We start from the raw sequence: 14,280 nt of genomic DNA, 5'->3' as shown, positions 1-14,280 counted from the left end.
ATATACTGATACTGATAGACAACCTGACGACATTGACTAATAATACGTGCATCAGAAATTTAAGCTGGGTCAGACAGTATCCCAATTGCCTATATGATTTTCTATAGAGCTCAATTCTAGCTTTGTTTGTCCGGGACATATTTTAGAAATTGTTAATCTTATAAATTTTCCCTTCTCTTTGCTTGTTCGGTCTGGATATCTTGTTTGGTTGGGATTAAATATAGTTACGAATCTGTAACTTATCTTAATTTATTTTTTATGAAATTATCCATAAATTTCTAATATATTTAGATTTAGTTCATAGTCGCTGGGATTGAATATAGTCACGACTGTGCGAATAATTTCAATACAATTTTCATGAAATTAATCATCTATAAATTTCTAATATATCTAAATTCACTTCATAATTGATGTACAATTTTTAGAACATTTATGATAAGGAAAACTATTTAATCATGGTACCAGTGAAGATTTCCCACATTTAATTTTTGATTTGTTGTATCCAAATGTCCTTATCTTTTTGTACATGTCAGTGCAAGTATCTGCTTATGAGACAATTATATAATTTGATGAACAGAACATACTGGGATCATTTAAAATTTCATCATATCCATCAAATAAATAAATAAATAAATAAATAAATAAAATCATCATCTAGTTCGACCTCATTACCAATATAGTGAGCTAAAGGGCATTAATTAACAAGGGAAATTATGGATAACCATATTATTGACTTGTGCTTTAAAGCAAATATTAAAAAGAAACTGTGTTTACGGTCACATCATTCTCGTCAGAAAAAAAAAATTTGTACAAATAATACCAATATTACTATATACGCATCAATGGAGTTGTAATATTACAATATTAGCATGATACAGGTGAAAATGTGAAGAACCATTAAGCACAAATAGAAAAATAATAACACAAAGTTGGAAATCAAGCTTCGTATCAGGTTTGCTTCGGCATATTTTGGGCTTGTTGACTTGGGTCATCTGAACCTTTTTTGAAAAGAGGAATGAGAGCAATGATTATGATAACGATCAGGACGATAAGGGCGATGAGCAAGTATTTCCTCGTATTGTTTCGAATCTTCTTCGCTTCTTGGAGTTTCATTGTCGCCTTTTGAACATGATCAACCGAGCTAACAACCTAAGAAATAGAGGAGAACTTTTGTCACTTGCACATGAAAAACTCTTAAAACTTCATTCCAATGTCGTAGAATTTCTAAGTTATGATGAGCATTAAGGGTTATGGATCTAAACCTAGATTTGTAGGATAAATTTCACAAAACACCCCAAGAATTTTGGCACATTTTGAGATAACTACAAAAAGTTTGGAAATGTCATGTTACTTGAACCCCAAAACCTTTTCACATAACCGCAAAAGCTTGGCGGTCATCTAAATTAGATTCAGAGAAATGCAAAAATTTTGGAGGTCAAGTGATATTACGAAAATTTTTGGGATCATCCCAAAATGGGCCAAGAATCTTCGAGGTTGTTTGAAATTTTAAATGCATGAGTGACGGGATTAAGGTCTAATTTGATAACATGTTAAAGTCCATTCCACTATATCAAATCTTTGAAGTTTTGCCGTCTCTTTTTCAATTCTCTAAGTCAGTAAAATGGTCTAAGGTCCCTATTGTATCAAAAAGAAAAAAAATCTTCAAAGTTCTATTTTAATAGTTATATTTATACTTCAACAAAAATATAAGGTTCTTTCATGTCGAAAATATACTAAACCTGAGCTTCGATATCATCCAACATTTCTCCCTGCGAATCGACCACTACTGCCATATCCATGAAAGCCTGCACAATTAGCTATCACTCTATCAATCCTTATGATGCAAATTTTAAATGTGCAAGGACCTATTTTAGGAATATAATACTTGATGCAGATCAAGAAGCATCCTCTCTATTTCGAGCACAGTATCTCTACGCTCTTGAATCTCTGCCAATGTATCCATAATCTACAAAAATCTGGACGGTGAGAGCTATCTTTTGAATATAGTATCAATTTGAATCTGATAGTGTAGCTACCTGTCCTTGACCAATTGCATTTGCAAATATTTTTTCACTGTTTCCAGTTTCGATCAAGTCATCAATTGTCTGAATCCATACAAATCGTGTAGCAGCATGAATGATATGAAATAGCATAGAAGCCCAAAATCAAAACTCAATGGTAGAAGATTATCTTACTTCTTCACCAGGGTGTGTTCCTGTTACTGAAATTGCATTAACAGGAGAAAAATTCGTTACCATAGGTGAGTTCATTATCATTAGTGAAATACATTTGATGTGCAGTATGTGAATTTGATATTAGCATACCTGTGAATACTCTTCTCTCTACAACCTCACGATATTCATCCTGGATATTTTGCCTCAGGATCTAGAACGAATTTAAGGGGAAACTTGAGTCTTGGCGGATGATACACATAAATTAAACAAGAAAAGGGTTGAAAGCTGAAGAGGTGAAATGTGCTGAAATTATGTACCTGAAATTGGGACATTCGCTCTTTTAACTTCGTTCTCAGTGCCCTGCAACATGAAATATATCATAGAGCAAAATGATAATTTGCCTCAAGGAGCATTTGGGGAGAGCTCGGTATGGAAACGTAGTTAGAAGCAACCGAGAAGAATATGATCATGGTTAACTTAATGGAGGAAATTGCCCCCAAACAGAACTGAATGAAAAATATAACTTATCCAGCTATGTATATCCCAACTCAATATCCACATTAGGAATACAAATTTTGATACGAACTGAATCCAGATATTCCTCTGATATTAGTTTGAATATTAATAAATATGGCTAAAGACTAGAGAAAAAGAGGAATTATGCTCAATTTAATTTTTCTTTTACATGAAAATGAGAAAAATGCGAGTGAGTATCTTTTTCTAACAAAGATGTCATAACATACAATACTTTGTGGAGTTAATATATATGTAAATTCAGGTAAATTAGATGTAATTGGATATATGTTTGGATATGTCACTATCTTTTACTGATATTGTACCGTTAACTATATTTTAAATAAATATTGGATAAGAACTTTAAAACAAGGCAGACTACTCTTTAGCTGTTTGATCACAGTAAGAAGCACAATGCTATACTAGTGAATATTAGGGTGATAGCTCAAAATTTTATGACTGAAAATCCAATCAAGTTCATTAGGATCCAACAAGTAGAGTATAACAAAAAGAAAGAAAACTAAAAGCTTAGAGATTTAACCAACAAATGAATGAGCAGTAGTAACTTACTTACGCAGTCATTGCCGTTCTAGACCTATCGACACTTGTCCCTGCTTCACATCCTGGTTTCCTCCTGTTGGCTAAATTCTGAGTGAAAAAAAATACTTTCATGAATAAACTTGACAAAACTAGATCAATATGGATATAAATAACAAGCTTAATAGTACAAAACTATATATGAAGCTAAGCAAACACAACACGTACATCTTTGTCAAGTGCTTCCAGGCTAGCTTTGACTTTTATAACAATTTTTGCAACTTCACCGATATCCTTCTCCATTCGTTCCTTGATTGCTGAAACAAAAGAAGAAGCTTGTGTAAGTGATATACAGTTAACATCCTTAAATTAAAACAACATTACTTTTATGATCGCCTAAAAGGAACAAAAATATAAACTGAAGTTCCGTTTGATGTACCTTTCATAGCAGAGGCCTTTGTCACCTGTTTGGATTCTTGATTTGCAGCCTAAGAACAAATGATAAGACTTGAAATCATAAGAAACATTGAAGCAATTTGTATGTAGCTTGCTTATGGTTATTTGTACTAGCATGACAATGCACCAAAGTATGGCACTTATACGTGAACATTCTAGATTAATTACATACATATATAGATATATTTACATGTACATATTCATATTCACCTAGCCACTATTAACCACTTTACAACTTACTGCCTATTGCAGACCATAATCAAAATGTAATATGCATTTTGATATATAAGCCACTTAATTCACCCAACTAGGCACATTCAAAGTATAGCTTGATACCAAAGAAATTTGATTTATGTGCAAATTAGACATACATATGCATTTTGAAAATACTGGCATTATGAAGAATTCAATTACGTGAAACTTTTAACCTCATGTTCGTGATCAACTGCAGTCAATTAGACCACATGATTCAAATGGAAGAAGGTTGATCAGGATTTAGTAAAAGTATGTTATCATAATTTTGTGTCATACCTGAAGCTTGTCCAATTGTGTGCTTACTTCCTCAATGTGCTTCTCCACTTCTGCCACCTAGAATAAGCAATGTATTGAACATGTAAGAAGAATATCAAAGACAATAATAAGAAAGACAAGTTTACGAGTAATATATTTGTTACTTATCTCCCATTATTCCAATATCCCTTGAAAAATAACTGACCTTTGTAATTGTATCAAACAAAGTTAGTATTACCCAAGGTTATCGATAGCGGATAGCGTTGCGTAGCGGTGAGGCATCGCTAAGGTTATTTCGGGCTATTACGACAAAATAGCGGTAAAAAACGTAAAGTCAAATAGCGGTCTAATTTAGATATGTATAAATACTAAAAAAGAAAAATTAAAAAAAATCTAAGAAATCTAAAAGTACATATTGGATGATTTAAAGAGATCCTAAATATGAAATAGACATGTAACCATCACGTAATACCGAAGATGACTGGAGGAGTCAAAAAGTCGTCGTCTTTGAGAAGAAGAGCTTAGCGGTGACATGACTGTCCTAAGAGGAGCCCACGGTGAAGGAGGTGAGAGGAAGTATCAAGGTAGGTGTCAGAGGCTATGAGAGGTGGCAGGAGTATGCTAAAAATCACAGGAGACGGTGGAATGCAATGGTCAATGGTTGAGTTTAATTTTAAAAAAATAAGCCTCAAACCGCTTTTAAATAGCAGTCAAAAAGTAAATTTCGATTGTAATCGCTCACTATTTACCGTTATGACACACTATTGACCACTTTTGCGAACAGACATATTCCGCAATATGTCATCGTTATTGCACGATAGCGTAGCGGGCGATAGCATCGCGGGAAGGGACCGCTAACGCTATTAGCGTCGCTATTGCGGGGTTATTTACCGCTATTTATAACAGTGGTATTACCAACTAAAACCTACTAATATGCACCTGTGATTATCATAAGATTTTGCTCATTGTGTTATTTGTTACTTGTGTCCATCTGACACCTTCCCTTTAATATGCTTCTCCTTATGTTATACCAAATTCTACTATCTTACCGGTTAGTTTATTTGCATCTTTTCCAAAATTTAATTGAAGCTTAGTTGCATGAGCTTAAAAAATATAGCAAAAAAAAGATATCAGCTATGTTGACTAGCCATCAAGTTTTTATCGCATAGACTATAACCCTCTTTGGCATGTAGGTAGTGTAACTATGAATTAGCAACCAATTACAACAGGGCACAAAGCCTTGTAGGCGTCAAAAAATGCTGAAAGATATCCAAATACAGCTCAAGAGGAAATCATCCAAAAAGGCAGAAGAACACAAGTCTTGAATGTCTTGCCATGCGAGACAGACTTGACTGTCTCGCCGCGCGAGACAGTCTTTACTGTCTCGCCGTGCGAGACAGTCTTTACTGTCTCGCCAGTCTTTGTTGTCTCGCCGTGCGAGACAGAATTTACTGTCTCGAACGTGAAACAGCTTTCAGATGGTCAAAACTACCTTTGTAACTGCCCTACACGTGGCCACTAACTGTTCAAGAACGTGAGAAACGTCGTGGGCGAGAATCACGTGGATAACTGCCAAAATAACGGAGTTTGAAACGTGAGAAAGCAGTTACATCGAAAACTGCCAGAAATGTAGACAGTATTTTACTGTCTCGCTGAGCGAGACAGCAAATTTACTGTCTCGCTGGGCGAGACAGCAAACACTGTCTCGGCCAGCGAGACAGCAAACACTGTCTCGCCCGCCGAGACAGCAAATGCTGTCTCGCGAGAATCCTTGATAATCAGGCTTTGACTTGATTTCAAGAAGAACGACTATCTTACATCGATAAGATATCGTTTCAATTTCTCACTTCGATAAACGAAGTCAGAATCATAAACCCCTCACGGTTCAATCAGAATCTGTGATTTGGTGGTCCACGAGTCAAAGCGCTCCCGGCACAGGCAAAGATCCCACGCAAGCAGCGATCCAAACAACGATCCTGCGTTTGTTTCTCAAAAGTTGTAATTTTTAATTTTGTTGTGTAAAAGAGGTCTTATAAAAAGACTATTTCTTTGAATTTGTTATAATCGACCGAAGATATAATGAATTCCATAACAAAACCAACTTTTGACGCAAACAAGCTGGCGACCACAGTGGGAGCCAACGGTCTCGCTGCCGAGACCGTCGTGTCGCAGCCGATCAAGATTCCAGTTGAATCCATGGTCGAATACGAATTCGACCAAACCAAGTTTGAGGAATATCTCTCATCATCCTCTTCAAGATCTTCATTATCTCGCAAGTACGAGAGGATCTCACAATTGAGGAAGAGTTACATGCCAAAGAAGGCACAAAATGAAGACTCTCGCTTGATTGTTGCTGAGAATTTCACTCGCAACACCTCTGCTCACAATGGCTCTTATCTAGTTGAAGAGTCATCGAATCAAAGCCCGCCGGCATTGACGAAAAGAGCTCGTCAGAGACAACGTCAACGCCGTGCTCGCCAAATGGCTAAAGCCTTGGAACAAACCGACGGGGTTCGTTACCACGCGGACCTAGAGTCGAGGAGGCATCGAGTGGTTCAGTTGTCTCAACGACCAATCACTCATATCTCTGCTAAGTTAGTGATGGAGGAATGGACTACAGTCAAAAGGGCTCGTTCAAACCTCAAAGAACGTATACAAAACGTCGTGCAAACGCTGTCCATGCCCGTGCTCTCTTACAACAAAGACGAGAAAGGAGGAAGGAAACGGTGACCAAAGAACCACCGAAACCCCGCCAAGTTTGGATTCCAAAATCTGGACTTATGCAAAGTCAGCATTCGGAGCCCGTTAAGACCCTATACCCGCAAATGGGTGGTTTTAGACGTGCGACTCCCAACATAACCTTGGGTCGCTCAAAGACAAAAATAAATTGTCCTGAGAATGCCAACAATGTTTTACACCCCCAGAAGAAGACGCATTCACCAAATGATATCGTCATACCTGGGAGGTCATGTCAACAGACGATACGATTTTTTGGAAATCATACCGATAAATCGTATTATCAAGTTGGAGTAGTGAATAATTTTCGAAATAGAGTTATTCGAGAAATAAACCCTCGGTGTTCCTGTGCGCGACTCGTTAAAGCAGCATTATCAGGATGTGATTGTTTCAAACGAGAAGCCATCCCACGAAGAGTCTCTGTATCGTCGAAGCCTAAGCCGAGACATTTCCAGAAGAGCAGCTGTCCAAAATGATGAATTCCCTGAAGTCACCATCAACGTAGCTGATAGAAGAAAGTCTAAACAGCATTCAAGTGACTCAAATCCCGACTTTTCCCCGAAAGGAAAAGTCAATCTAAGAATTGCTCAAAGGATGTCTCGACTCCAATTAGGAGCCATCAGACGCAGAGACTATAAGAGAATGCAAGAAGGAATGTCCTCGGAGGATGAATTCTCGGACACTTATTCTGCAATCGCTTCTGATGATACAAGGTCTAGCACGGGACAAATCAGAGAAGTATTCACAATCACTGCTGATCAGTTCACTCAAATACTTCAGGAAGCTCTAGCCAAACAACGTGAAGAAATTAGAGCTGAAGTGAAGACAGAAATGGAGTTAGCTATCCAACAAATGAGCACCACACTCGGAATGTTGTAGATGACAGTGATCCAGAGGTGGATGAAGTCATTATGGCTGATACACCTCCCAATGGCAATAACGCTGGGGGTGGTTTAACGGATCCTCCCAATAACGATATTGGGGGTGGTTCAATAGCACCTCTCACTGGGGGTGGTCCAATTATCTTTACTCGACATCATTCAGAAAGAAATGAAGACGATGACGGGAAAATGCAAAAACTTGAAGACAAAATCAATGCTTTGATGACGGCTCAAGAAGTTAAGAAGACGGGTATTCCATGTCCTTATCCGAGGGAATGGGATTCAATACCATACCCGACCAAATTCAATCTGATTAACTTCACACCGTTTGAAGGGAAGAGTTCGCCGATTCAACACTTGATTTATTTCAAGTCTCATTTGGGCATAATCTCTGGAAACGAGGCCTTAATGATCCGGTCATTCGTTGGCACCCTTCGTGGGCCCGCCTTCGATTGGTACCGACGGCTCAAGCCAGGGAGCATCAATTGCTGGGATGACATGGAAAGTTTGTTCCTCAGCAACTTCTTCGATGATGACACCGAAGTGTCAATCGGAATCCTTTTGGATGAGAAGCAAAAAGACGGAGAGTCAGTCGACAATTTTGTCAAGCGTTTCCGTAACATGGCGATGAATTGCAGAGATCCTATTACAGAGGAGTTCATCCTGCAAACATGTCACAATAACCTCTCCATCGATGTCCTGGAAGCTCTGGGGGTCGTGCCATCCACAACTTGGAAGGAGTTAAAATCTCGGGGTGAACAAGCTGAGCACTTTCTTAAAAGAAAGAAAGCTGAGAGAGGCCAACCAATGACATCTGCAATCGTTGAGAATGCGACTCTCGATCCGAGGTTTCAAAAGGAATATTCTTTCGAAGATGATGAAGCTCCAGCCATCTTGGAATACCTCCTCGCTAATGACAAAATCGAGCTACCACCTATTAAAGATCAGGATGGAGCTAAGAGGATTACGGATCCAAACTACTGTGCGTACCACAGAAGGGTTCTTCATCCCACTGAGATTTGCTTTGGACTCAAAAACAAGATCCAAGCCCTAATTGACTCCGGCGTCATAACGACGAAAGAAGTCGAGTAAAGACGACCATACAACTCCAGTGAGTGCACGAGTATAAACTGTTTCCTCACACTCCAAAGAGTATATGAGTATAAACTGCTTCTCGATTATCCAACTGAGTACAATGTTAAACCCGGTTTCGCAAAGGAAGCTGGGGGTGGATAAATCATATAACGGGAAGTTCCTGGAGAATCTTATATTCTTAAGGATAACCCGAACATGCGACTGAGGATAACGTACTCCTCGTTACACCCAGTTTTGCAAAGAAAGCTGGGGGTGGATAATTCATGTAACGGGAAGTTCCCGGAAGAATGTTAAATGTAATATTCTTAGGGATAACCCCGATCATTATGAACAAAGTGATAAACACTAAACTCTTACTATAACTTCTGAATACTCTTTTGCTGAGATGAGATTCGATCACCTCTTTAGATCAATCTTCCCTCACAAAATTCCCATTTTGGTCAAACCTTTAAACAGTTAGGACCAAAGCCAAAATCCCCTCTCGATTCGTTCCATGAACGAGAGGTCCACAAATTGAACGATCAAACCTTTAAACAGTTAGGATCGTCTCAAATTCCCATCTTGGTCAAACCTTTAAACAGTTAGGACCAAAGCCAAAATCCCCTCTCGATTCGTTCCATGAACGAGAGGTCCACAAATTGAACGATCAAACCTTTAAACAGTTAGGATCGTCTCAAATTCCCATCTTGGTCAAACCTTTAAACAGTTAGGACCAAAGCCAAAATCCCCTCTCGATTCGTTCCATGAACGAGAGGTCCACAAATTGAACGATCAAACCTTTAAACAGTTAGGATCGTCTCAAATTCCCATCTTGGTCAAACCTTTAAACAGTTAGGACCAAAGCCAAAATCCCCTCTCGATTCGTTCCATGAACGAGAGGTCCACAAATTGAACGATCAAACCTTTAAACAGTTAGGATCGTCTCAAATTCCCATCTTGGTCAAACCTTTAAACAGTTAGGACCAAAGCCAAAATCCCCTCTCGATTCGTTCCATGAACGAGAGGTCCACAAATTGAACGATCAAACCTTTAAACAGTTAGGATCGTCTCAAATTCCCATCTTGGTCAAACCTTTAAACAGTTAGGACCAAAGCCAAAATCCCCTCTCGATTCGTTCCATGAACGAGAGGTCCACAAATTGAACGATCAAACCTTTAAACAGTTAGGATCGTCTCAAATTCCCATCTTGGTCAAACCTTTAAACAGTTAGGACCAAAGCCAAAATCCCCTCTCGATTCGTTCCATGAACGAGAGGTCCACAAATTGAACGATCAAACCTTTAAACAGTTAGGATCGTCTCAAATTCCCATCTTGGTCAAACCTTTAAACAGTTAGGACCAAAGCCAAAATCCCCTCTCGATTCGTTCCATGAACGAGAGGTCCACAAATTGAACGATCAAACCTTTAAACAGTTAGGATCGTCTCAAATTCCCATCTTGGTCAAACCTTTAAACAGTTAGGACCAAAGCCAAAATCCCCTCTCGATTCGTTCCATGAACGAGAGGTCCACAAATTGAACGATCAAACCTTTAAACAGTTAGGATCGTCTCAAATTCCCATCTTGGTCAAACCTTTAAACAGTTAGGACCAAAGCCAAAATCCCCTCTCGATTCGTTCCATGAACGAGAGGTCCACAAATTGAACGATCAAACCTTTAAACAGTTAGGATCGTCTCAAATTCCCATCTTGGTCAAACCTTTAAACAGTTAGGACCAAAGCCAAAATCCCCTCTCGATTCGTTCCATGAACGAGAGGTCCACAAATTGAACGATCAAACCTTTAAACAGTTAGGATCGTCTCAAATTCCCATCTTGGTCAAACCTTTAAACAGTTAGGACCAAAGCCAAAATCCCCTCTCGATTCGTTCCATGAACGAGAGGTCCACAAATTGAACGATCAAACCTTTAAACAGTTAGGATCGTCTCAAATTCCCATCTTGGTCAAACCTTTAAACAGTTAGGACCAAAGCCAAAATCCCCTCTCGATTCGTTCCATGAACGAGAGGTCCACAAATTGAACGATCAAACCTTTAAACAGTTAGGATCGTCTCAAATTCCCATCTTGGTCAAACCTTTAAACAGTTAGGACCAAAGCCAAAATCCCCTCTCGATTCGTTCCATGAACGAGAGGTCCACAAATTGAACGATCAAACCTTTAAACAGTTAGGATCGTCTCAAATTCCCATCTTGGTCAAACCTTTAAACAGTTAGGACCAAAGCCAAAATCCCCTCTCGATTCGTTCCATGAACGAAGCGAGACAGCAAACACTGTCTCGCCCGCCGAGACAGCAAATGCTGTCTCGCGAGCATTGTTCATCCAGAGGGTTATAAATACCCCACGAAGGCCATTTTCGCAGGGGCTGCGAGCAGAGATCAAAAGCTGATCATTTGGAGCACTTCAGAGCAGAGAGAGAGCAGAGTTCTTGAGCCTCCGGCAAATCCTTGAAATTGAGCTTTGACTTAATTTCAAGAAGAACGACTATCTTACCTCGATAAGATATCGTTTCAATTTCTCACTTCGATAAACAAAGTCAGAATCATAAACACCTCACGGTTCAATCAGAATCTGTGACTTGGTGGTCCACGAGTCAAAGCGCTCCCGGCACAGGCAAAGATCTCACGCAAGCAGCGATCCAAACAACGATCCTGCGTTTGTTTCTCAAGAGTTGTAATTTTTATTTTGTTGTGTAAAAGAGGTCTTATAAAAAGGCTATCTCTTTTTTTTTGAATTTATTGTAATCGACCGAAGATATAATGAATTCCATGACAAAACCAACTTTTGACTCAAACAAGCCTATGTAGAGCAAACCAAGTGCTCAACTGGATGCAAGACACAAACCCAAGTCCAATGTATCGTTTATTCTCACAGGGAGTCATATTTGTATCAGATATCAATGATACATTATTCTCACTTGTAAGACTTCATATTTGACACCAGAAATCACCCCATCTATACCGAATCAAGTAGTGTGCTTGTGTAATATGTACTTACAAAAATTAGTATGCGTCAAGTGTATGAAGTGACGGCTCATTTATCAAAAAGGCAACTAACAGGTTAGAAGATGTGAGGTCCAGCTACTTTATTCCATTTAATTTTCTTGTGTGTGCGCGCGCGCACACGTGTTGATGTATGTATGTATATAATTAATTGTAAGTAATAAGTTCACTTAGATGTGGTTTTATTGTGGATTGGATGCAATGTTGAGCTTATTACTTAGTTATGTGTTACCTTATGAACTTCGTTTGGTAAATGTACGATGGATTCATAGTTGGTTCATGATTGAATTACAATTTTCAAAATATATAATAAAGCATTATTTAACTTTTGTATCTGGTATTGTAAATTTGCATGTTTGTATTGTATCATAGATTCATAGCTCATATTTGTACTTGCATCCGTACAATTTATCCTCAAATTTTCCTGCAATTGAGTCACTAACCCCATTTAACCAGAAAAAGAGATATCTTGTGGTTTGTATTTTTATCTCTCGATATAAGCATATACAAAAAAACTATTTTCACCAACCTTTACAGTTTTTGCTTCGTTAAACCTATTTTTAGATTGTCTCTTTGTTAGACAAATATGCGAATTTATTTTTAGGATTCAGAATCTACTCTTGGCCTATCATGATCATGGAGTTTCGGTCCACACATTTTAAGAGAAAAATGTAATTTTTTGCTCTTAATCTTCGTATTATATATGTCCTTTCACTTTTATGATAATGTGAGCCAAAAGACTCTCTCTTTCAAAAAAAAAAAAAAACCTTTTTTTATCCCATTTAAATACAATAATAAGAGATAACCAAAATTGGAATTAATGAGTTCTGCTGTTCGTATTATATGCATTGGCTAAGACCCTCTTTTATATGGAAAAAAAAAACTATTTACTGAATTGAATTTAATAATAAAAGATAATCAAAATAGAAAATTTCAACGAATTGTCGGAGGGAATTGAAAAATACCTGTTTGAAGAAGCCATTCATGCCGTGCGTAGACCCGTTAACGGAATCCCCATCCCCCTCTCCTGGATACTTCCCTTTGATCCTCTCAAAAGATTCCTAATTTTTAAAATTAAAAAAGAAAATCATCATGAGTAGCAAACAAAATTATCCAAAAATCAAATCTTGAGAAATTATAGAGGAATCATGAAAATCGAAATGCACCGTCATAAGATTGAACATCTTGATCGGGAAGTTTGGCCGGCGAGGCCAAAGAGATGATCAAAGAGGCGGTTAGGGTTTCAGGCTCTTTTCCGAAGAGGAAAGAGACGAGCCCAACAAAAATTTCCCCAAAAAAAATGGATTTTATTTGGTAATTGTCATGAAAGTTGCTATTTTTAGCTCTAGTTTTTGAATGAAGGCCTAAGACGAGGAAAGAGGGGAGCTCGTCAGGCTAAATTCGGACTGTGGGTGACGTGGCAACCTGCATTGAACGGATCAGACTAGATGCAACATCAGCCGTTCATCCTGGCGGGAAGGCGGAAGAGTCCGTCAACCGTTCGCCGTCTCAGACGTTAGGAGCATGTCTTTTCACCAACATTAATTTCAATTATGCACATGTATGCATGCCACGTGGTATTAGTTTATGAGCATATAGATTTTAAATTTGGGTCTTCTATAATATTAAACTAGTGCCCGCCGCCGTGCAAAGCACGACTTCCTATTTTTTTAAGCACTGCATTTTAAACTTGCATCTTTTTAAGTTTTAATACATTTAATTTAGTTATTGTATGCTTAAAATTAGAAATCAAAAGATCCAAGTTTTAATATGTTTGATTGAGAAATCATGTCTAATTCTTTATATTTAAAGAAGCAACTAAATTTTAATACATTTGATTTGCTTTACTGTTTATGATACTGTAAATTATTGTAGCATAATAAATGAATAGTGACTTCAAGAATGGAGAAGCAGATTTGATTTACTATTACGCTACAGTAAATTACTGTAGCATAAACAGTATTTGGGGGTGCATAGGACCATATTTAGTTCACCACGCTACAATATTTACTGTAGCATAAACAATAATTCTTTGGATTCTCTTTTAACTATAGAGGAGTGGATAGTAGCGAAGAGATTACTATTTTGATTACTGTTGTTCGCCATTTATGTGGTTGATTCTAACTTTTAATGTTGGTTGTATCGCCTTTTTCCACAAAGACAAATCATAATCGTCAACTGAAATAATCATCGGTTATAATTAAAAGCGGGTTTCCTCCTACTAGCGGGTAGGATCCATGTCCACAAAGCTTATCAAACATCGGAATACAAGCAGAGTACTTGTAAGAATTTAGGCCTCGTTTGGTACGCGGGAATGGGGCGGAATGGAATGATCATTCTCACTTCTCATTCCTTTCTACCAAACACACCCTCTTTTTTGAA

The 14,280-nt window shown here is 38.0% G+C and overlaps 1 protein-coding gene across 1 annotated transcript; it reads right to left on the bottom strand.

Annotated features, from left to right (window-relative positions):
- Positions 805–13,235, bottom strand: LOC109849461 (syntaxin-132-like). The gene is made up of 13 exons (XM_020419293.1): positions 13,065–13,235; positions 12,864–12,959; positions 4,212–4,268; positions 3,664–3,712; positions 3,453–3,541; positions 3,262–3,335; positions 2,492–2,534; positions 2,325–2,385; positions 2,196–2,221; positions 2,037–2,105; positions 1,886–1,966; positions 1,740–1,805; positions 805–1,149 (listed from the first exon to the last, which is right to left on the bottom strand). Exons 1-13 carry the CDS (start codon positions 13,080–13,082, stop codon positions 949–951), a joined length of 930 nt encoding a protein of 309 aa, XP_020274882.1. The 5' UTR covers positions 13,083–13,235; the 3' UTR covers positions 805–948.

Source organism: Asparagus officinalis, chromosome 7 (genome assembly GCF_001876935.1).
Source record: "Asparagus officinalis chromosome 7, Aspof.V1, whole genome shotgun sequence".
In the NCBI taxonomy this organism is placed as follows: domain Eukaryota; kingdom Viridiplantae; phylum Streptophyta; class Magnoliopsida; order Asparagales; family Asparagaceae; genus Asparagus; species Asparagus officinalis.
This window is presented reverse-complemented; position numbering and strand designations above follow the sequence as displayed.